Source organism: Tachypleus tridentatus, chromosome 8 (genome assembly GCF_004210375.1).
Source record: "Tachypleus tridentatus isolate NWPU-2018 chromosome 8, ASM421037v1, whole genome shotgun sequence".
NCBI lineage: Eukaryota > Metazoa > Arthropoda > Merostomata > Xiphosura > Limulidae > Tachypleus > Tachypleus tridentatus.
Genome location: NC_134832.1, coordinates 119,030,218 through 119,056,447, shown reverse-complemented (window position 1 = coordinate 119,056,447; position 26,230 = coordinate 119,030,218). Strand labels below are relative to the sequence as shown.

Below are 26,230 nucleotides of genomic sequence, written 5' to 3'. Positions count from 1 at the left end.
CATAAAATCTTTCATCATTAACTACACTGTAATGGAAATGAGATGCTTTCAACAGTACATGGAGAAATAAAGATTTCCTGAAAAATTGGATGACCTTTATTGTGTTACTAAATTCCATTTATATACAACTCATTTGATTATCTCACTATTCCCAGTTTGCCCATGAAGAGGAAAGATCCACCTTTCGAAAGCACTCAGGTTATAGGGTTTTTATTCATTTTTTATGAGATTTAGCAATGAAACTACTGGAAAGATACACAGATAAAGTAACCTTTTTGGTATATTATAATGATGACACTTTTTCAATCAAGTGGGAAACAAAGACTCTTACTATCCTTACACAGATATGCAAATGCCTTACACATTTCTTTTAAATTCACACTAGATTATTCCACTACCAAAAAAGAATAATAGATGTAACCATAATATTAGGAACTGGTGTTCTACATACTCATTTGTACCAGAACCAACTAATAGACCATAATGCTTTTTCAAAACTGTCACCATCTACACATCAAATGCAATATTGTATTCAATCAAGCACTCAGATAAAAAAAAATATACTCTGACAAAAAAAGAAAAAAAATGTTGAGTTCTTTTTGTTTTTAATTCATTACACTTACTCTATAGATATTTAGCTATAATCTAAATTTAGTCCGAGGACTTGTTTCTCAGTGTTTGTTTTTTTCAAATGGTGTTTAATTTTTAGAAGCTTTAGTTTTATTTACATATCTTAAAATTTGTATTTTTCAGAATTTCCCCTTTCAGTTTTATCTTAAAATTGGCATTTTACAATTTTCACATACCAATACCATAATGGCTATTTATTTACTAACACATGTTTTCTGAACACTAATTTCTCTTATAGGAGTAATAACAGGTACAAAATATACTTATTTATGCCAAAGCTTCATAATAGCAGCTAATATACTCTTCAAAACAAGAAACGCAAAAGGGATATTTTTGTTATTTCAAAGAAAAATATATGTAATAACGTTACAAGCTCAGAGTATGTGATGTTACACGTGTTAAGGCACTGATTGTCAGACCAAAATGACAATAAAAGGTGTGCACTTTGGAAACAGAGGAAAACATTGGATTTTTCGCCAAAACGCATGCGTGTCCAATAAATTTGTTTGAGAGATCTGCATGTTCTGCAAGTGCAACATGTGCAAAATCTCTATAAAAGTGACGGGTTCTCGGTTTTCATAGCTCAGTGTTAAGCCACCAACACACAATACAGTTATGCCAAGACTGACTGAAACACAACGCAACAACGCCATTGGTCGCTTGAAAGCAGGCGAATCTCGATCAGATGTTGCCAGAGCTGTGAATGTCCACCAAAGCACCATCACAAGGCTATGGAATCTTCACCAACAACATGGATCTACTCGTGACCGTCCACGATCTGGCAGACCTCATGTGACCACGCCCGCACAAGATCGCAACATCTGGTTACGTCACCTTCTGGATAGGACCACCACTGCAACATCTACTGCCTCAACCATACCAGGGCTGCGTAGGATTTCCGATCAGACCGTACGCAACCGTCTACGAGATGCAGGAATCCGACCTCAAAGTCCAGTCAGAGGCGTCATCCTCACCCAGCAACATCGTCAAGCACGGCTGCAGTGGATTCAGGTACATCGGGTATGGCCTCATCGACGATGGAGGCATGTTTGGTTCAGCGATGAATCACATTTTATGCTTTGTAGGCAGGATAGAAGGACCCGTGTTTACCGTCGCCGAGATGAACGTTTTGCAGCAAACTGTGTGCAGGATGTTGACAAATTTGGTGGTGGCAGCATCATGATGTGGGCTGCCATTGCCTACACTGCCAGAACAGACCTTTTGCACATTCGAGGGAATCTTATGGCTCAACGATACGTTGATGAGATTCTTAGGCCCCATGTGTAACTCATCATGGTGAACGTCAACGACGTTTTTCAACATGACAACGCTTGTCCTCACACAGCCCGACTCACCACTGTCTTCTTGAGACACCACAACATCAATGTTCTTCCCTGGCTCTCCAGATCACCAGATTTAAACCCCATCGAACATCTTTGGGACGAGTTGGACCGATGTCTGCGACGGCAACATCCTCAACCGCAGGCTCTACCTCAGCTTGCAGCAGCTTTGCAGGCTGAGTGGACAGCCATTCCACAGGATGTGATTCGTCATCTCATCACTTCCATGGGCAGGAGATGCCAAGCAGTTATTGATGCTCACGGGGGGCATACTCGTTATTGACGTTGAGTGACGTTAAACTTCAACTAGTGAGCGTGATCTTCGCCTTTGCTGACTTTGGATGTTCAGCAGTGAATGTGCAAAGTTTCACACATGTCATACAGAACTACCCGGAATAAACTTGTTAACAATTTGTCTCATATTTTGCCTTTTGCATTTCTTTTTTTGAAGAGAATATTTTATGTGAAATTAAAAACCTAGAAATGGTTTCTTTTACCTGCAAAGTAATATTTCAAGGCAATGTAGTCTATATGGAAAGGGTTAAGCCTTATAAGCTCAGTTACTCTGGAAAGTGAGGATGCTAAACTGAATAACCATTCTAAATGTTCACTGGAAATTTTTTTTGTATCTTTGGCTGTAATAAAATAGCATATCAGCCTTCTACAATAAACAGTTATTCCAGAAAAAAAAAATGTGCAATTTAGATTTGTTTCATATTTTTCAACTTTTCATTTTTACCTAACATTACCAATTACATTATAGTAAATGTTATGATTTACAAAATAAGTTTTATAAAAAATTCTTCTGGTATTCATTTAAAAGATACTAGAAGTCACATACATTAAATATGAAGACTGTGAGATGAACAGAAATATTTTTATTCTTAGAATGAAAATCACTTTTCACTTACTAGTCAGTGTGAGTCGGGCAGACAATATAACTAAACACAAAATATCGCATAAAAATGGTTTTGTGTATAACTGACTTTTCACATCCACAAAAATTTGCCAAATTTTGTGAAGAATTACATAATCAATTAAAAAATGCAGTAAACATTAGTTCTCCAAAATTGGCACTAGTTCAACGACTCAACCTTATGCACATAAGGTTAAGGCAATATAGATGTGCATAGTAGTAATCACCTGATCTGAGCTTCTGAAACCACCTTTGACATTTTCTTTCATTGAGAGACTCTGCAACATAAACATCTTGAATGTTTCGTGTAGTTTCTGTTGCACTATTGCGTTTTTTAAACTCAAAGCACTATATGCCAAAGGTGCTCCTCAGACACATCCATCTTCATATGGGTTTGATTAATAACATGAAAATTAACAATAAAAGAAATTAACCCAATTAATAACATGAAAATTGGGTTAATTTCTTTTATTTGTCTGAACATTTTTATGCACATCCTACTACATATCTGAGTCATTAAAGCCTTTTACAAAGACAGAAATGGGCACTAGTTCAATGATTCAACCTTACGCACATAGGGTTAAGGCAATATAGATGTGCATAGTTTTGATTCAGAACTAGGTATGATTTCCATGACTGAAGGAATGACCTTTGAGTACATTATTAAATGTTTTATTTCAATATTATTTCTAAACAAGGGATCCGTAACTTAAAAGCTTCATATTAACCATATTAGATTGCAGTTTTATAATGCAATTTCTGCATGGACTGCACAAACAGAAATCAAGGTTTATTTCAGATAACATTTTTACTTATTTATTCAGTTACAGTCAACCATTAAAATGAGTTAAAGTACATATGCCATAATTTTATAATGAATTACATCTAACTTTTAATTAAGACAACTTTATAATCAATATATGTTAATAAACTTGGCATCAAAATGTAGTTTATAATTCAAAGATACATAACAAAGTTTTAATTTCTTAATTCTAAAAGGAAATACTTAATACCTAATCTCTGCTTCTTGTTATTATACAAGATCTCTTTGCATTCTTGTTTTGATTTTTCATATTTCCTTTTAATGTTTTTTCAGATTGTTCAACTAATTACAACACAAACTGTTATGTAATACTAACAAGATGTAAAATTTAAACCTGCAACCTTCTTGATTTGATTAGACACACTTACTACACTCATTACAGTTAAAAATTTATCTAAACTACATTTTCATTTGTGGACATGTTTATAACACATAAAAGATCAGATTTTTCATCTGTATCAAGTTCACACCCTTCTATTTGAAATTTGGCAAGGAGAGTATTCACTTAAATGAAATCTTATTATGCGATAATAGCATTACTATTTTGAACAGCTGACAGAAATTGTCTAATCTATTTGTCACTTACTTAGAAAGCCAGATAAATTACAGTAGTCTGAGACTAATGCTTAATGTATTTTTTGTTCTAAAATGCATATTCAGCTACATGGATTTTTTATTTGAAGAATGAAGTTAATGAAGAAATGTCAGTCCTACCAAAGATACGGCTTGCACACACACAACGTACATAAATGAGCTACTACTGTAATTTAGTGCTTTTGATAGGGAGATTACTGCTCCAGTGTGTATGAGGTCCAACATTAAAATCATACATTAAATTGTACACATGGAGAAAATTCAACACTTGAAACTGGAAAATTATGCTGAACAACAAAGTAAAATAATGTATACAAAAAAGTAAAAAAAAAATTTCACTGTATGTTGGTGATTTTGAGTGTTTGTGTATTAAAAATGATGGATAAAGTATAGTTTTTCATTAAGTGTTCTGGAGGACATGTAAATAAAATATGAAAACTGTTAAATGAAGAAATTATTTTGTTCTTAACATTAAAATCACCTTGCATTCATACAATTAATAAAGACTATACGAATTCACATATAAATCTTTAGTGGAAATACTTTATTAAAAACTTTATTTTTTTATGTACAATAGACTTGTAATGCTTACTGCAAGTTTCCATAATTTTATGAAAATATATAAATTCCAAATTATGGTAAACTCCCTTTCGCAATTAGATCTGGACTACGTTAATTCCTATGACAAGAAATAATAGTGAAAATCCAAACAAACAACAAAGTGCATGTGAGATAGCTTAAATCCAACTGGTAAATGTTGTCACGCTAACATAGGCAGGATTTAGCTTAAGGAAGATTAGGTGTCTTGAAAACCTTTTCCTTGAAAGGTATCTCAATGCCCAATTGGTCATGACTTTTAACCTTATATTGCAAGATGAGCATCAAATTATCACAGGCACAGATGATGTGGACTTTTCAATTTTAACTTGATAATGGAGCCATGAAATCTTAAGATAAACAATCTACTATCTGTATGAGAAGACTACAGTTAACCACTGAAGAGACTGGAAGTCTTTTACCCCAATGTGTCAGAAATGCATGTAGTTCATGCTAAGTAAATCTGTTCATATTCCATCCATTCATGAATTTAGGTTTGTTGTGCACTACCATGGTCTACAAGTAGCCATAACCTGCAGTTAAAACATTTTTTCTAGAATTTTCCTCCCATCCTAAGGTACAGATATATATTTACCTGAACCTTATATTTACAAACAACTCAATGACTATTTTCAAGAAATCTGTGTTAATAGGTTTTTATCATATAAACATGATACAACCAACAGGTAAATATGATTGGATAGAAAACCTTCCTATCTTATCAACATCACTGTAAAGTGAATAACATTTGGGTAAGCAGTAATGTATAGTTTATGAAAAAGTGAGTAGTGGAAATTCTTGTAGAGAAGAAAGAATTCTTATGCAAGGATTACAAAGCTTATGACCAATCCACAAACCTTGGGTTTTTTAAATAGTTTCTTTTGACTATGTTCTCATGTTACATATTGTAGGAATATTCTTATATGATAAAGTATAGGAACATTCAGTACTATTGAGTATGGTACACTACTTGTGTGATGGCAAACTATCCAAATGATTACTGTCCAAACCACCAGCCCTCCTTATTCATTGAAAACAAATTAAACAGAATGAAAAATAATTGGTAAACCACTACATACATCAGTGTAAGCCTAAAACACAAGTTCAAGCTGCATTTCTACTGGTCAATATTTTTAGTATTCATGACATTTTATGCCATTTTTTGTGACATGCAATTGTTTAAGTAGATAAAAATTAGTATTACAAGATTTTAATAATCAAATTTAAAAGATTAATTTATACCTACATTTTGATTTGATTAATACATAACTGAACAGTTTGTGTGTTGACAAACACAGGTAACTCAGATGTACTTGCTCACACCATCTTACCTAAAGAGCTAAAAAGAAATTCCCTTTCTTCTTATAGTTGGCATGTGCCCTCAAAATATGTTAAATACACTTCACTTGATAACTTTTGTGTGGTGGTGTTTTTTTTTAAGTTTTCTTTACTTCCAGGAACATCAGAGGGTCAGGTTAATTAATTTCACTAGGTAAGAACTAAGTACTTTCATGTCAGGCAACTTTAGAATCTACAGTTTTTGAACAAGCTTGAGGCAAAAGCAGCAGAGACATGCTCTGTATCTTGAACTACATTTTTCATAATGCATAAAGAAGAGTTTGACAAGTATTGTATGGTATAAAAATACTAATACTTTCACAGACACAGCTAATCACTGAACATTAATCAGAAAAACAAAAGCTTGTCATACAGCAACACAAAGTGATTGGTCATTTAAATACTGTACAGGCATACATATATACAAGTACACAGAAACTGCTTCACTTATAATGCATTTTGAAGAAATCAACAAGGTAAAACAACAAATTTTCATATCCTATATATTAATAAAATTTCCCAGGGAAAGTCTAACATTAGGAACTGTGCAAATATCACTATTACTACTACTCCTTTAGAACTTGCTTCAGAAGGAATGTAAACTAGTTAAAAACTTGGATTACCTGTGTTCAGCATGTTTGCACTTCAACAGTTCATAACTGGTTATTTTATATATACTGACTTACTCATAGTTATATTCCATTATTAGTTATATAAAAAAAACCAAAAACTTTGTCATTTCTAACTTTATTTAAATTTGATTTATGCAGAACAGTCAATAATTATAATTATTTATTAATGTTGAATCAAATTTCAAAACTGATAATTGTTCAGAACAAAATGTCATTTTTTCTCAACTTCACTAAATATGCTAGTAATTGAAAAATGTTCCTTACTAAATTAATCCAAGATTTCCTTGAAATTATTAATGCATTTCACATTCACTCATGATAAGCATAAAATCACAAAGAACATACCAACCACTTTTCAGTTTGTGCGAGTCTTTCAGACCTACAAATTTCCTAAAACACTGACTTATCCCTAATCTTAAAAAAAAAAAAAAATTTAAGCAAACATGGTTTAACTCTTTATACTTATCTGAAGGACTCAAGTTTTTGTTACAAAAAAATATATATTTCTAACTAAATATCCTACCTACACACTACTATTAAAATGACCTATACAGTTACAGAACTTTTTAAAATGACACTTTGTACATTTGAAAACAACATCAGCAAGACAAATTAAAGTCATTTTACAATTACTACATGATTGGTCACTTAACACTGCTTACATTTAAAATCATTAGGATCAGATGTGGTAATGATGGTGCCTACGTCTGAAATGTTTAATCTGAATATTACGAGATACTTTTTGTCAGAAATGCACATCTACCCCACTCCACCCCCCAAATCTCAATATTACAAGCCTATATTTGTTTAAAGAAATTGACTATTTCATTAAATACTGGTGGATATAAAAAACAAGGAACTAACAAAGAAAACAAGGAGGTGAATGACAGGGTGGACAAAAGAAACATTTCTCCACATTATTTGTAGTGTTAACTCTCTGGTGTAAAAGTAGTCAACAGTTAGAATGTGACATGTTTTGAAAGTTGAAAACAATACTTAAAAGTCATCATGACCCTTTTTGGTAATTCTGTATAACAAATGATGCTATACCCCTTCCTGGTTGTGGGCATTTATGTTCATAATAGCAATAATATGAAACTAATTACATGTAAGACAGCACTGAAACATTGTGGAATTTGTAATTATAGTATGCTAAATACAGTAGCTTAGTGAAGTGTAGAATTTCAGCACTGAGAGAAATGTTGAAATAAAAATCCTTTATTAAATGTTACAAGTATTAATATATTTAATTTAATTAACAGACACAAATTATCAACACTGTATACGGTCACATTAAACATTCTTAACAGCCATAAGAATGTCAAACATTAAACTTCAAACAATTCATCCAACCACAATATAGATGTATGACATTCTACATATTACACAAGTCTACAAACAGACATCCTTTTTAAGCAATGAGATGCAGTGTGCAAGTCTTGCATTACTCACAGAACAAACAGTATCTTGAATGACAAACTTCAAACAACTTTTGTTGCAGTTTTATCAATTTTAGCCAATTGTTTCTCTGTCTTAACTGTCTTGGTATTATGCAATTGTCTCTTTCTCAGCTTAAAAAGTTAGTCTACTGTTCTAAACATAAAATGAAAGCCCTTTTTTCCTGCTCTTTTAAACTGCACAAGCCTACATGGCTTTCAGTTTAGCAAACTTGCATAAAGACTGAAACAAAATGATAAAATCAAAACTGATATTCTGCCAGTACAAAAGATGTTCATCAACAGTACCTGACATACGTATACTCTAGATTTTCTTTAAAACTTGTTTTATCAGTTTATATTTAATTTGAATTATGATATTGTAGTAACAACAAATTGTTGTACAACATGGGGTAGGCTCAAACTATTTTCACATCATAGTTTTTTAAACCTCCTACTTAACAATTAAAAAAAAAGGACAGCTTGTAAGTTTCACCCTGTAAATAAGCTATTTTTATGGTACATCAATGAACTGCATGAGGCATTTTTAAAATAAAAATAAAATCAACACTTACAGTTTTATAAAATAAAAGGTTACAGGAAAAATTTTAAGAAGTTTAGAAGACAAACTAGTGAAATAGAATTAAGCAGCATTTTTAATTGCTCTGAAAAATAACCACAAAGAAATATTTAAGAATGTTTAAAGCTGTTGATTCATACAAATATCACAAAAATAAGACTATTTGCAGAAGCTACATAATCTATAGAAACTTCATCTGAAGCTTCAAATTACTTAATTTAGTTTATTTGTTCTTACAAAGCAATAAATCAAACCACACTTATAGATCAACTAAAAATAACCAGAAGTTTTTAAGGATATCTTTTGGTTACTTTTATGTAATGAGTCAAGCTTTTTCATAAATTTATAATCAAACCCATTTGTATTTTAAATTTACTATTAACATATGAATTGTTTTACAAGTCTAAACAAGCTGCTCTATGTATCTGAAGTTTACTATTTAAATTGAACATGTAAAAATCCCTGTAAATTTGTCATTAGCAAGGCTACATATAGGTTGTTGTCTTACTGATGCCAGTTGTAGTAACAGCAATATCATTTTTTAATAGCAGTTAACTCTCTGAATACAGGTAGGTAAAAGTGTGCAAGTCACAATTTTTTTACAATTACATTCAAAATTTAAAGTATTTTATTATCAATGTACGTCAATAAACTTGATGTGAAAACATACTTAACACATTTTATTATTACAAAAGTGTAATGTGGTACCAGTTCACTCCAAATTGCACAACTTACTTAATCTTTCTTTCCATTGCTGTTTTAACTTTAATTTTTATTGCAAATTACAAACTTATATTATAGGTATTGCTAAGAGGTATCTAATTTTATAGTCTTCAATTATCATATTTTATTAAGATATGAACAAGAAAGTTCAACCAACATGCTAAGCACCAGCCTTTAAATAATGTCAGTATTTCTCTCCAACATTTACTATTATTTATAATCAGTAGAAAGATAAGATTTTAATTTACTGATTATATATAATGCTAGCTCATTCTTAACAGCTTTTGAATTATTTAGCATACATATTTTAAGTTGCTGTCAGCAAGTTCAGTTCAACCAGTTAAGAAACCCATTTCAAATTTATGCTTAGTTTGAAAAACCAGTTAAATTACAATAATTACAGGACATTGCATGTTTTGCGTGTTATTATTTTGTTCTTTAAACTGATATCTGAAATAAAAAATAATAATTAAAGTAGCAAAAAACTACCCTAGCAGAATTAAGGTTAACTTTTCTCAGCATCAAGTGTTTGATGTAAAAATGTAAGTACTGACATTTTCAGTTTTTGTTTTGGATATTTTTTACCTATTGTAATGAAAATAACTCAAATACAAAAATTCAAAATTTATTACACTAGCTAAGAAAGCATGAATGAAAAAACACAACAGTTCCCATGAGAAACTCTTGCATTACATAATTCAGTGCCATAACTTGAGCTATGTATTCACCATGCAATTTCTAGTGAGATATGGTTCAAAGAACAACAGAATTAAATGAAAACTAATTTAAACTGTTATGAGCCTGAGGCTGTTCAGGAAAAATAATTACAATTTTGTTATACTCAATTATTCTAGAAATTAGAAAGAGTACCTTATATTTGTTTGTATTTTGCTGTGGAGGTTAAGGTTGGTTAAATGAATGGAACAGTTCTGTAAATATTAGTGTAAAGAAAATAATTATGATACAAGGATTTATTCATAAAAACTTTTGATAACCACAACTTAAATTTGAAAAATTTCTAAAAGTTACGTAAATGAAATATGAAAGCCACCTTGCACTGAGACTAGTCAATAATTCCTAAATGTGTCAAGTGATAGCATTTGTTTTAAAAAACATAAAAATATCTTTATTTACTCAAACTTCATGAAACATATGAAGCTAAATTAAACAAGTTATATCTTTGGAATATTTTTCTTTAATAAACACATAAATCTTTCATATCCAAGAATAAAAAAAATCCAGTTTCAGATATATTTGTAAACTCTGAAATTACATACAATTATTTGTAATGTAATATATGCAAACAAAATATTGTTAACTCTTTTTTTTTTTTAAATTATAACTAAACTTAGTTTTGAATCAAAACTGACGGTCGTTTATAAGATCCAGTTACTATGCCATTACCCCCTCAGGCTAGAGTACCATTTTATGAATAACTGAATTATGTTTGATAATAATTAAACAATTCAGTAATATTTAAAGAAAGAATACGATAGTTTAGAACCATCTTAACTAACTGACAAAAATAAAGGCTTTATTTTGTCAAGCCTAAACAAAGGTCGGGAATGCATATGATTCTGACTCTAAGGAAGTTAGAAAAATCTTACCTCTAATACACTGTCATCTCCTAATGCCCAGCGTGACTGCTTATTATGGTAATTCTGAAACGCGGGATCTGTTTGTGGTCGCTGAAAAAAATATCCAACCATTGCATCGTCTTGGGAACGCGTCGCTCCGTGTCGCACAAAGTGGACATTGTTCATTTCCGACTGACCGTTGGCGAGCATTTCAGGCGGTCGGGTTTCCCATACCACTTCATTCATGCTGAGAGAAAGGTGAAAATTTCAGGCTTTTGAAATACCTCACTTTATTGTTTTATGAACTAACTTTGTTAACATTACCTTTTATGTGTCCATGAATGCACAGAAAAAAGTTGTAATTTAAAAAAGTAAACGTTCACGTATTTGCTGTTACTAACCTTTACACTACGTAGTCTACCTGAACCCTTGTACATAGGCTTAACCTGTGTAATGGCGTCAATTCTCTAATTATCCGCTACAAAGTCCAAAATGTAATTCAGTTTTGGGAAAATATTTACAGATATTAAACATATAATTCCTTTTTTATAAAAATAACATTTTATTTACCTTTATTGAAACGTAACATTCCGTGATGTTGTGGATTTTAAGGACACAACTCTTACATCAAAACATGGCGCTAGACATGAGTAAGATAAGTTTATTGTATACAATGACGTCATACGATTTGGTTGCTGCTCGATATCTCAGGCGCAACGAAGGTAAATAACCACCGCCCACTTGCGTCTTGAACAAATGAAAAGAGCTAAACTCTTTGGCCTAAAAAACAGTTTCTTCAAAACGTTATTTTTTTAAAACTATTTTGAAGTACTTTAGATAATTATGTAAAAATGAAGTATATGTATGAGACATGATACATTTTAATATTCCATCGAAGAATTTAGAAAAATTACATACAGCAAATTTACAGGTTCAACTATGTTACAAAATCACATATTTTAGTTTTTACTGAGTTTGATATTTGTAATTTAGTAAAGATAAATAATTAGGGAGTCAGGATCAATTGGAAAGTAATATTTTACAATAAATATTAAATATAATTATAAATCAAAAAAGTTCATGATTTCTTGCTTAAATTTTAACATTCTTTCGAACTAAGTGCTAATTTCCAAGATACCATATTATTTTTTGTCAACACAAAGCTACCTCACGGGCTAACTGTTCTGTACCTACCAAGAGTATTAAAGCTCCATTTTTAGCGTTATAAGCCCTAAATGCTCAATACGATTGGTTTGATTTGTTTTGAATTTCGCGCAAAGCTACACGAAGACTATCTGCGCTAGCCGTCCCTAATTTAGCAGTGTAAGGCTAGAGGGAACTCTTGGGATACTCTTTTACTAACGAATAGTGGAATTGACTGTAACTTATAACGCCACAACGGCTAAAATGGCAAGCATGTTTGATATGACGAATAACAAATTTGGTCTTATAACCATTTTACTAAATAAACGATCCCCAGTCTCTGAAATCCTTAAATGTAAAATTTATCAGATATGGATCTGTTTCAATTAACACACAGTGAGACCCATTTAGGTTTGGTTTTTGTATTTTGTGCACAGCTACACGAGTGCTATCTGCACTAGTTGTTCCTACCTTAGCAGTATAAGACTAGAAGGAAGGCAACTAGTCACTACCACCCACCGCCAACTCTTTTACCAACGTATAGTGGGACTGACTATCACGTTATTAACTACATGGCAAATGCAGTCTAGTACATATTCAAAGCTAACGGGTTTTCAGCTTTTACACTCAGTTATTGATTATTCGTCTTTCTAATGTCTGCGATAACTACCTTTAATTAGAATCATAAATGAACACATATATTTTATTTATGAAAACCAATAGCAATAGTGAATGAAGCCAATTTAACAAGGTAAAAATATAATTTAAAACATTTTATTTAATGGTTCATGAAAGTTTTCCTTGGCTATTCTGTCTTCAAGTGGCTCAGTGTTAAATCTGCAGGGATACGGCACAAAAACAAATTTCGATATCCATTGTGAGAAGAGTACAAATAACCAATTATACAAGTTTGTTTTTGAGAAAATCCGAACTGAACTCGGTGATTTTTACTTTTGAAAGAGCTGTCATCTACCGGAGCTTTTTAGCAATATCAAATCTTTGTCAATATTTATCAAGTTTGTAGTCCCTTGTGAACTAAATACTACACTTAATTCGTTCTGAATAAAACCCAATATATTAGTAAACAAACTGCTATTATTATTACTACATTATAATTTGTAGTTCAAAATAGATTAGAATCTTCCTAGATTCTTGCTGGTCTTTCTTTTTGCCTTTTTGATAAACAAAGTAATATCTAAAATAACTTCATTTATTTTTTAATTTTCAGTTGTTAGTTTTGTTGTAACTGTATGTATTTCCTAACTATTATTTTTAAGCCCCGACTCTGAACTACACACCACACTGATTTATTTTTCAGAAATATGTTCGTTGAGCCTAGAGCTTCCTTACAAATTCAGTTTAACAAATTGTATGGTTACATATCACAGCACAGACGTATGCATTTTGTTTGTTCATTGTTAAGCACAAAAAGAAACACAAATTGACTATTTGTGTTGCGCCCATCGAGGTTAAAGAAACTGATTTTTAGTGTTTAAACTCTTAAATATACCAATGAGCTACGAGGGAAATCGAAATAAAAAATGTATATTAGATAATAATTGAAAACTACATTTTAAATTCGGTTAACGGTTTAAGTATCTGATTCAACAATAATTTAAAGAAATAATTGTTATAAAGTTTTGGATTTCGAATTATAAAAAACTAAACTGATGCATTTCATTTGAAATTCCATGATAAAATTAGAAGTTGTATGATCTTATAGCATCTAATAATTAATAATAATACTGTATTATACTACAAGTAAGTACAATGTGAACGTTATATTTAAAATATTATTTTGACTATTGAGAGAAACTAACTAGAAGTGTGGGACAAACGATTCGTCTTTAATGCAAGAATCAACTCTAGCGTCGTGCCTAATGTATCTATCATTCACGTATATACCATGTCACAACCTCAATATCATAAAATAATTTTCATTCCGTTTACTTCGCTTCATTAACATTTAATTAGAATAATGAATAAATACGCATATTCCTCACTTTTTTTCTCTTTTCATTCCATCATGTTTTTAAAAAATCAATTTCGGGAAGTTTCTAGTATTTTAATTCTTCTGTTTTTGCTTTTGCACACACTTGGTGGTGCTATTGACTCTGAGATACGAAGCTGCATAGTCGTGAGAACTGGGAGAGTTATGCCGTATTATCGTGAAAATGGTCTGACCATAAGACCTGAACCTTTTTCTCCCTCTTTAGCATAGTTTAAATATGCTGTTAACACTAGTTACTAAAATGTTGTTTTCGGATTTATACAGTTACTGCATGATACAAGCGTTCATATTTTTCTGCACATAAAGGTGGTCCTTTTTTAGCCAAGTTCATGAATAGAAAAGCTATTTTTTTCTTTTTTTTGGTACTTCACGATATCGATTTATTTGCTCAAAAGTAAAATATTTTCTCCACAAGCAGTTAGTTCTATATTTTGTATGGATATATACTTATAATTTCATTTTGACATATAATAACCCTTTTAATATTAAACTAATAGCATATGTAACTGTTGGTTGTAGGTTTGCCTGTTATTAGATTGCTCTAATGCATCCAGTGGGTTAATTAGATTTAATTGATTGTTTGTAATGTGATATTCTGTTTGCTGGATCAGGATTCAGATCCTTTTGTCAGGATCTCGGAGGGTCAGGTTCTATCAAAGACCTCCTCCACTCCTACATAGTTGCTGTTATCATTGTAAAAATACACCATTGTGTCTGTTAAACGTATTATATGTGAAAGACTGCACTGTTTACAGTATTTACCCTGCCATATACCATTTGTACACTTCCTATAGGAATATACATTTTTTCGCTTGGTGTGTATAGTCCTACACATGACAAACAGTTCCGTATATCACGAAAAAATTATTTCACTAATTTATGACAAGAATATGAGACATAAATACTTTAATTGATACCTTTATTATATACCAGTTAAATTATTCTTTTATGTAATGTCTAACATTAGGTACCTGTTGGTACTCTTTTTTCAGAGATCTGCTTGTTTGAAGTTTGGAGAAACTTATGCTATAGAAACCCAGTCAACAGCACTATCAATGCTGATTGGCTGATGGTGTTGAAAATTATTGTTTGTTATAAGTAGTATGTGCAGACCACAAACATTAAATCATGTATGGATGTACATGCCAACCACGTGATGAGCCAAAACGACCCAGGAGAGAGATAATATATATATATATATATATATTGTTTTCCTTACGTCCTCCTTCGCTTTTGGTCCGTAAATGCCACAATGGTATGTCACTGATAATTATATGTATATAATGATATAACTTTCATAAACAATGTCTAAAAACCATTATAAATACTAAAATATTTAATTAGATTTTATCGTTGTGTTATTTACTAGAAAGCCCCCCGCTAGTACAGCGGTAAGTTTATGGATTTACAACGCTAAAATCAGGTGTTCGATCCTCTTCGGTGGGCTCAGTAGATAGCCCAATGTGACTTTGCTATAAGAAAACACACATTTAATAGAAAATTAAGGTTTTGATTTTGACTTCAGGAAAATCTGATTCAACGTATTTACAAAGTTGAAAATAATTAGTTTGATTTGTTTGTTTTTGCGCAAAGCTACACATTGTGCTATCTTCTCTCTGTCCACCGCAGAGAATCGAACCACATATTGCAGAGCCGGAATTTGTGAGGCCTAATGCTAACCTAAAATAAGAAACCCTCAAATTAAATTAGAAATGAAGTAATTTTATTCGTTTATTTCAGTTGCAAAGATACAAGATAATAGCAATAACTGATTTATGTCATTTCGCGATGTTAACGTATGAAAGTTTGTTTCGTTTTTACTTCAGACGTTTGTACTTTTGTTCGCCGGAGGAAAATTTCACATCACTCGATGGGCGTCATTTAATGACTACTTACGAGAGAAGTTAACAGATTACAGAAAGTGTATTAACGTCTATTTTAAACTTGGGTCTGTTAGTGGAGATAATCAAGCTAACAGGAAGAACCTGAAGCTCCTGTTGTTATTCAGTGAATTAGGTTACGCATTATTTTTTACTGCATAAACAAAATAACCCGCCCAACAAGAGAAACCATTAGAACAATATGAAATAAAAATATAATTGAACAATATAATAATAAACAAAACCGTACTTCTAGTAAGTGTGATTCTATAAACATAAATTAAACTTAGTCGGAATACAAAACAAACTTGCATTTTAGACTACCGATAAAAGTTATATCAATATTTATCAAAATGGTGTTTTAGGTTTTTTTTAGCAGAAAATACTTCTTTGATTCAAAAGAAGCTAAGAGTAAAATAAATCATATGGGTTTTTATTTTCGAGAAGCCCCTCCCTCCTCTAATGACACAGTGGAAATGTTTGGAGACACAAATCCTATTGCGTTGCTATATGGTTAACAACAAATAAACAAACAATCAATGTCTAGAAATAAAAATGGTTTAACCTATTTTGTTTTTTTATTGAATTGTAGAAAAATAATGTGGTTTATGCTTGGGTAATTTTATGGTTACGTTAAAGTTTGTGATTGAGCCAAAGGTGGTGGTTGTTAAGTGACAAATCTAAAATAAAAAATGTTACTAATACAAGAGTTCTGTTTTCCGTATTGACGACATCTAACAAATAATGTCCTTACTGAAAAGTGGTGATCAACACCGATGAGAGGCAGGTCAGGGAAGAGTAATGATATTGTCATTTAAACGCTTAGAGTTCCAGTTAACGATTATTTGTAGAATTTTGTAATTAATATTACTTTTGGGAAATTGTACCAATGGCTTAGATTGCCACAACTGAAATAATAAAAATGTTTATGTAAGAATATGATATTGTTATCTTGTATTGGTATTTGTTCTCTGTTTTTAGCTTTGTTTTGCTTGTTGTTAAACGTTATAGTATTATTAGCTCTCTCGCTTACACTCAATCACCAGGGGTCCTGTTTTAAGCTGATTAAGAAACTAATACCACTCACTTCTGTGTTGAGAGGTATCACTACAGATAGCCGCTTAGTATTCTGATACTGTTTTAATAATTTATTAATGGATAGTTTATTGTGTTGCGAATAAGGATAATATGTTAGGCCTAGAGGTATGGATGTAGTTATTCAGATTTATGTGAATATTTAATCCATTATAATAAAAGTTAAAAATGAGGCTATTTTTTATTATCTACTGTTTTCAATGTAAGATATTAAAATGATTCAATTAGTATCTCAGAATTTTGAACTAAAAACTATTTGTAGTTATAACTCAGAAGTGTCGTAAGTACGGCAGTCCTTATAGGAGATGTGGGCCAGATGTACAATGTGTATAATACATATTAAAATCATAACGAAAGCATAACAACAAAACAACATCCGGTTGATGAGTTGGGTCACCGAATGAAGAAAAGGGAAAACTGTCTTGTACAAGATGCAAATTGAGAGAAAATTACATTGTACTGTAGGTGTTTCTCTTTGTGTTACTCTTAATGTAATTATTAGATTTCATATGAATATTTTGTGAAACGAATTAAAAAAAGGCGAACAAAAGTAACAACAAAAACTGTAGTATTATGTGGTTCTTATCACAAGTTCTACAGATACTGATTTATATTGCTTCAATAGCTTCTGAAGTTCAAATTACAACTTTTAAAAATTACATGTTGGTTCAGTCAAACGGAAAATAATTGAGAAATGAAAAAATACTTGAAATGAACAAATATTACGAGATGTTTATTTATCAAACTGTAGAGAAAAGAAAATACTTCCCGTCACATCAAACATGGTCGCCCTTTCAGCCGTGGGGGCGTTATTATGTTACCTGTCAATCCCACTATTCGTTGGTATAGAGTTCGCGGTGGGTGGTGATGACTAGTGCCTTTCCTCTAGTCTTACGCTGATATATTAGGGACAGCTATATGGGTCAAAAGGTCAAAGCTGGTGTTTTTGTTGGACCACAAATAAAAAAGATCTTGGAGCGCACAGAATTCCCCAAGAAGCTCAGTAGAAAGGAAAAAACTTGGGGCAGCTTTGTTGCAGTGGTTCGGGGATTTTTAAGCAATCACAAGGCCGAACATTATGTGGAACTGGTTGAGACTCTGGTGAAGAACTACGGCAAAATTGGCTGCAGGATGTCCCTGAAATTCCATATTCTTGACGCTCATCTTGATAAATTCAAGGAGAACATGGGGGCATACTCAGAGGAGCAAGGCGAGCGTTTCCACTAAGATATACTGGACTTTGAACACTGCTACCAAGGAGCGTATAACGAAAACATGATGGGAGACTATATTTGGGGGCTGATACGTGAAAGTGATTTACATTACAGTCGCAAATCTCGAGAAACTACTCACTTCTTAACATTTTTATTCATTTTTGTATAACTTTAGTATAAATACATGTAAATCTTGATTCGTATTTTTGTTTTATTCAGATCTTATGTAAATGAAAATGTGCAAATTTGCCCGTTTTTAGAAAGAAATAGGTTAATTTCTAAATTTCATTATCCAGGTCACAAAAGCAAAGTTTGAAGGAAATAATGACCATTTTCTGTACTTTTACAACATAAGCAATTAAGATATAACACATACTATCCAGGAACAAAATTTGTGTTACATAGTGTAATCTATTCCGTCGACTGCTTCCTGCACCTCAAAATGTCCTTTTAGTATAGGTCGAGTTTTTGCTGTCTGTGGAAAGCAAAACCAACATCTTTTGTCTTACGTTGAAATGCTGATCATTAGTCTTCATGTCATGGAAGTGTTTCCAACTGCCTTGACCTGCATACAAGCTCTCTTGAGTGAGTTTACAGATCTTCTCCAGTCGGTTGCTGAGGTATAACACGTAATGGTATGTGTTCATACTCTCCTTTTTTGGTCTACATCTCCTTCAATATCTGCATTGTACCTCGTACTGTTCTTCCATATAGTAATCTAAAGGGTGAAAATTCTGCACTTGCTTGTGGAATTTCTCTAGCAAATAACAGTGCCAGCAGGTACCTGTTTCAGTCAAATGGTTTCTTTTGGCACATCTTCTTTACTGTGATCTTTATGACTCAATTGACTATCTCACAAAGTCTGTTACATCTAGATTTGTATGGCATAGTAAAGAGTTGCCTAATACTGACGAGTCTGCACACCTCTTGCATCAGTTCTGAGGTTCTTCTATCACTAAAGGTTTCTTTTAGTGAGCATACTTTACAGAACACTTTCAGGAGGGCTTCAGCTACTCTATCTGTTTTTATCTCTGGCTACGCTATGGGTCTGGATAAAGTGTTCAGAGTTGACTATTATTATCACATACTGGTTGTCCTTGTGAGATACAAGTGCTAGTGGTCGTATAAAATTCACAGCTACTCTGATGAGTGGCTCTTCTAAGAGGAGGATCTTACCCAGTGATATCTTGGCTACCTTCCCTCTAGGTATTGTACTTTTTACAGATGCCATATGACCTGGAGAATATTGTCATATCTCTGATTACCTTTACTCAATAGAAATTGCTGGTGCATTTGTTTGCCATCTTCTTTGCTCCTAAATGCCCTCCTGCAATTAACTCGTGAACCAGGTTCATCGCTTGAGTCCAATATTCTGTTGATACTATGATGTGTTTAATTTCCCCAGTAGAACTGCTTTGATACATTTGGAACAGCATTCTACTTTGAAACTCAGTTTGTAAGTCCGCTTCTCTTTGGTTTTGTGCTTCACTTTCTACCCGGGATTGTTCCAACGCTTCTCCTGTGAAGAGGCTTTTAGCTGAGCTTACTTTATTTCCTGTAGACCTAAATTCTAGATGTCATTTTTCGAAAATTGATGGGGTTTGATGTCTTGCTTGCTCCTCACCTCTTGAGGATTGTGGTGATAGTAGATTCCTCATCGATCTTCTGGTTTTGCCAAACTTTTACGACCTGGTATATTGCCAATTACCAAGTCGTTGATGGATGGCTTCATATAAAAAGCCTCAAGGTCTTCCGTATAAAATGGAGGGTCCACCTTTATTGTTTATGTGTGAAACTTTCTTAATATCCTATCAATCAACAAACACAGATGCATCTTACCTGTCATCTGGTCGTCAGATACTGACTGGTTCTCACTGCTGTATCCAATGTCTTGTCGAGCTTTCACTTTCTTGTTCTAGACATGATCTTCATCTATTGGTATGTTGTGGTTTGTTGATACTTCTCGATGTTTGTCACATGTTTTAATCACTATTGGCATTGCTGACCAATTTGCTAACTTGAGTTGACGATCAATTATCCGCTGTTTAATAATGGTGACAGCAGCTCCTTCTTGTGATGAATATGATGAATAGTCTCTGTTTCTTGCCAAGATTATCTCTGTTGATAGCTACAGCTGCTTTATGGTGCTTTTGTTGCTTCTTGTTGGTGGCAGGCTTGCAGTTTTTTGGAACGTGCTCCGTTTTTTAACAAGCATAGTATCTCTTCTCTATTCTGTTTGTTGACTTCTTGTTCCTTTGGTAGTATCCTGCTTTTGGTCAGCTACCCCTGCTTTTGACTCTAACTGGTTATACTTCCTTTATCGACTTCCATATGCCATTCTATCAGCTTAATCATTTTGCCCAATCTTTTGGTAATCTCTCTTTAAGGAACAGTAACATGTCACGTGAACACATAATCACGAACTGCTCATGTATTAGTAGATGTGCCCGTCCTTCAAAACTATATTCACTCTTGGCCATGTCACTTCATCTTATGAAGTATCTTCGTATACATGCCAAAAGCTGAAATACAGTTTGCCCAGTGTCAGGTGTGACTTCCCTGAACTTCTGATGAAAGACTTCTGCAGTAAAACCAGTATTTCAGCAATGTTACTTTTAATTTGTCAAAAGACGGCGTGGACTATGACACACCTGCATACATTTATAGGCCTTTTCCTGTAAGAAGTGAGCTGAGACAGACTACTCAGTCACCCTTGCTGTAGTTCTGACTTTGTAGAAATCTTTCATATTTCTTCAGAAAGCCCCTGCTAGTACAGCGGTATGTCTCCGGATTTACAACGCTAAAATCAGGGGTTCGATTCCCCTCGGTGGGCTGAGTAGATAGCCTTTTATAGCTTTGCTATACGAAAACACACACACACACATTCTTCAGAAAAGCATACATGTTGTATTTCTATTTATCAAATTTTCGCAGTTTGGGTTGGCTTGCCCTGACCCCATTGATATTCTGGGGTCCTTTACCTTTCTGTTGGGTGAGTTTTGTATCTCAGTTCTTGTTCCCCCTATTTCTAGTTTCTCCTTTTTCGTTCTCAATTTAGGCTCTCATTTTTCTCTCTCTTCCCAAAATATTTTTCTCTTCTGTTTTGATTTCAGTCTTTTCCCCTTTCTTTTTAGTCTCTTCTCTATCTTTGGTTCCTGTTATTCTTAAATAAACTCTCGTAGTTCGTCATTTTGAGCCCATATCACTCACCTCTTCCAATTTGTTTGTTAAGATAGGTCGATATGGTTAAATAGCATGGTTGCACACTTTAGTATTTTAGCCTTCACGACAGCTGTGTGTATATCAGCCTATTTATTCTTACTGTCGTTCAAGTATTTTTCTTCTGCCATTTACCACTGTATAACACTGACTGACTTCCCAATGCTAGATTTTATAGTGCCATGATTCTTCACAGTGGGTGTTTGTTACTTGTCGGCAATAAATTCCAATAACAGACGGACAACTCACAATCCGCTTGTTTTAAAATAATATAATAAAAACATGTCAAACACATGTGCAAATATTCATAACATCATTGGTTATCACAGTTGTATTCAGAACTTTAAATAATTGTCCTTCTTTCGTCAAAGTCGACATCGGTAGATTGAATTAATTTAGAACACACTTTGACAATAAACATTAATCTCCTGTACTCTGTTATTACAATACAAGGTTGCGATATTCACTTTATTCCACCACTAAAACTATTCATTACCACAGTTGCATCTAGAGCTTTAAATAATTCTCTCCTTTCGTCAAAATCCACTCAGGCGAGTTCAATCACTTTAGAACACTCGAAGACAAAAAACAATGTTTTTCCTTATGATGTAACAATATTCACTTAAAGCAACAAGAAAATTCAGAAGGTTCGAGTAACGTAATGTCAATTCACAGCAACTGAGCTATGCAACAAATGATTCATAAACAACTACATTAGCAAACACGCGTTAACTTATTGCTTCTACAAAGAGTAAATTTAACACTCACGCTTTATGGCTATTTAGACCATAATTCTAGTATTAAATTTAAATGAAACAGTCGTGTATATCTAACAAATGATAACATATCTGAAGTCTTTATGAATTCTCTGCAGTGATTTTTTAAAAACTTGATGTGCATTACGTGTGATGATGACACATTACTATTGGTCTGCTACTACAGTCATCTGTTCCTACAACCATATTAACAAATTAATCGAGCAAATCACTGAGCATATGACTCTGTGTTGAGTTTAATATAATAGCACAATCCTAGTTACAAACTCAGATACTCAGGAAGTCGTCCATTCACTTCCAGATGCAATAAAGTTGTAGTGATGCCAGAATATGACTTGTCAGTATCATTTCTGCTTTTACTTGGTGCCCATGATCATTACAACTGGAACTGAATATGCAAAACCCATAGTTACAGATTAGCATTGGTATATCGCCAGCACTCTGGGCACAAATTGTTTGAGCCAAACTTCTGGATTGTATTTGTATATGAGCTCTATCACAAAAACAGAACAGCAGAAATGATGAAGAAAACTGTATCCAATAAACACTTGTATGCTTTAAAGTATCACATGCAAATCTAGTTAATAGTTTCTCCAGCAGTTCCACTGTTACTCTTCCAATACTTGACACAAAACTGGAAATAACTATCTCTACTCTGCAAATGACATTGACTATCAGTATGATGTGGTTCTTCACTCACATTGAGCTTCTTACTATATGTTAAACTGAAGTCTGTGTTATCTGTGTTAGCACTCATCAATCTAGAGTAAGGACCTGGCTGCTCCAGTATTACTTGAAACCCATCTTGATGTCCATGTATCATCACAGGCACATACCATGTAATTCCAAATCCATAGTTATCTAAACCAGTAACGATTTTTTTTTGGTTGCAAGTAAACTGTTATACTTCCTCAAGCTTTTGGCAAGATACAATTTACACTCTACAAGTTATCCAGATTGAGAAACTGCAGTCATAGGTTTCTAACAACTCTCACGATTTTGTTAATTGTTTCCACTCCCCGATGTGATACAGTCAAGTAATATTCAATAATTTGATAAGCCACAGTTAAAACGTGAGCTATTCCCTAACATTTTAGGTATCATCTTTATGGTCGCTCCAGCTGTATAGGTGAAACGGCCATGGCCACTAGATCTGGGAGGAACTGCTGTCCAGCAAGAAACTTGACAGTTGCATCATAAACACATTTTGGGGTCTGTGCCAGTGCAATTGTCATTAGACGTTTAGCCTTAAGGTCATTACATATAATTGAGATTCTTTTGGAGTTGAATCAACCACTGTAGTGGTAGTAGTATCTGTTGGATTCTTCTATTTCTTCAGTCCATTCAGTCTTATCATTTAAACCAATATCACCAGAGAAACAGCTTTGAGCAGGGGCTAAATGCTCTTAAAGCCCATTTAATATCAAATGGACTTGTGCAAAAGGTGTTTTATGGAACTTTTAATATGATCCTCAACACAATCAGCTAACGATATGTTCCGTAAGACCTTCCTTTCCATCCTCCTTACTTTATTTACATAAATGGCTAAATTATTGTGGTATCAACAATCTTGAGTTTTTAACTCAGCCTTTAAAATGTTTACTTCTTCTTGGGGTCGGCTTTGTAGTACAAAACGGCAGTAGCTATATCTCAGTAACTGAGTGCTCCATAACATCGAGCACTGAGCTTCCTAAACTCAGTACCAAATGTTACTTCATTTGTCTCTGAGTCTAACCATTTCATGATACAGAATGTCTGAAATATTCGAAATTATATAGATCCTTATATAGCATTCTTTTACGTACAGATGGGTTAATTTTTAATTATGGGAGGCTCCAAAATATTTATTTTTGACAATAAAATGAATATGAGCTGCAACAAATGCGCTGTTGTACATGTCGCTTAGTGCCTGGGTTTGTTTCATTGTAGTTTACTTTTCTGCTAGCGACGTATATTGTTGGCTGTGTATTGCGCAAGTTTTGCCTGTTTTCGAAATTTATAGAATATTCTAGAAAGTAAGAATCAGCATTTGTTTTACGAAAACATGCTGGAACATTTCATTCGCGTGATTTCTATAAAAAAGCAAGTAGCCGAGAGTTTTTGTTTGTTTGAAATTAAGCACAAAGCTACAATGAGCTATCTGTGCTCTGCCTACCACGGGTATCGAAAGCCAGTTTCCAATGGCATGAGTCTGAAGACATACTGCTGTGCCAGTGGGAGGCTGTTAACCAACAGACGGAAGAAGATTATTATTGGACAACTACAGTGGAAGCTATAATTATGATTAACACCTATTAATCGGAGAACTACAGAATTTTACCAGAAACGTTTACATTAAATATTTTCCTTGGTAAAAAATGAGCTTGTAATTGGTGTGAGACCAAATGGTGAGCTATAGTGAGGTGTAACATTATCAACTCAGAATTAATTTGTTTGTTGCAAACCTGGATCGTCTATAAAATATTCAATTCTAGACTGGATATAATACTCAGTATTGTTTGAAAGTTTGTAAAATTCTTATATATAAACCAGCATTTGTAATAACTATTAGTAACAACCGTTATTATAAAAATGTATTATTCTTTTATTTGTATATTAAATTATGTTTGCGTTAAAAAAAGATAATTACGTGTATCAGTCTTGTTGGCAAAGACTGTAAATTTGATACAATTGACATTTAATTAATTTATAAATTCATATTTTCAATTATTTGAAATATTAATACGTAACATACGTAACACAATAAATCGGAGACTCATCTGAAAACTATATCCTGGGCTGTCTGTTTAGTAGCGTTGTAAGACCAGAGATAAACCGATGTGCCACTGGAAGGCGAGTGATTCTGCAGCTTCAGCAATCCAAGAACTCATTTTAATTTTTTTTTCAAGAGTTCCAACTCTATTTATTTTGAAAAAGAATATTCTGTATGCAGGAAAAGCTATATATGAAATTTAAATGTTTTAATTCATATAAATTTAATTTAAAAATATTTCTTATTTTAATATTTTTATACTTAATATTTTAAACGTTTTAATGGAATTCTGGACATGCCTCATGCACCCCAATTCAAGAAACGTGATCTATATAAACCAAAAGTACCAGGGCGCCATATTTGGCTCATATTTATGTGAAGTAGAGGAGTATTTGAATAATCACTGACATTTATTTCGTTCTTAACACTTTCAACCTGTAAGACACAGTATCATTTGTAGTACGTTTTCAGGTACTGCTCCTTCTTTCCTGGCTGACTTTCCAGATCAATTATTTTGTGTTCATGTGGGGTCTCTGGGCTGGCCAAAACAGGTTTTGGCTACAGCATGTATCGTGGCAGAATATAAAAAGTAGGCCCTTCTACATAGCATTTAATTAAAGCAAGAACAGGTTTTAGCTAACAAAATTTCTAGCAACTTCCAGGGATATGCCCTAGAACGTATAACGCTAGAAACCGGGTTTCGACACTCATGAAGGGTAAAGTACAGATAGCTCTTGTATAGCTTTGTGTTTAATTACAAAAAAACATGGTGTTAAACATTTTAACAAGTTAGAACTTCCGTACTGAGTCATACTTAACTTTTCCAAGTTGTAGGAACAAGTAAAAAGTGTTGTTAAAACCATGCTAATGACCTGTCCAAAACGCTTATATTCCTCCTTGATATAGAGACAGAAATATTAACAGTAATTCATGTAATTCCTTTTTCCTTTCAAA

The 26,230-nt window shown here is 33.0% G+C and overlaps 1 protein-coding gene across 7 annotated transcripts in view; it reads right to left on the bottom strand.

Annotated features, from left to right (window-relative positions):
• LOC143223330 (pumilio homolog 1-like) overlaps nucleotides 1–11,888 on the bottom strand; it is a 106,163-nt gene extending 94,275 nt beyond the window's left edge. For all 7 annotated transcript variants that reach the window (XM_076451189.1, XM_076451193.1, XM_076451191.1 and 4 more), the window contains exons 1-2: nucleotides 11,757–11,888; nucleotides 11,217–11,433 (exon numbers count right to left, since the gene is read on the bottom strand). In XM_076451189.1, the coding sequence (XP_076307304.1) occupies nucleotides 11,217–11,432 (216 nt within the window). In that variant the 5' untranslated portion in view covers nucleotide 11,433; nucleotides 11,757–11,888. The remainder of the gene's footprint in view (nucleotides 1–11,216; nucleotides 11,434–11,756) is intronic.
• Nucleotides 11,889–26,230: the final 14,342 nt, after the last annotated feature.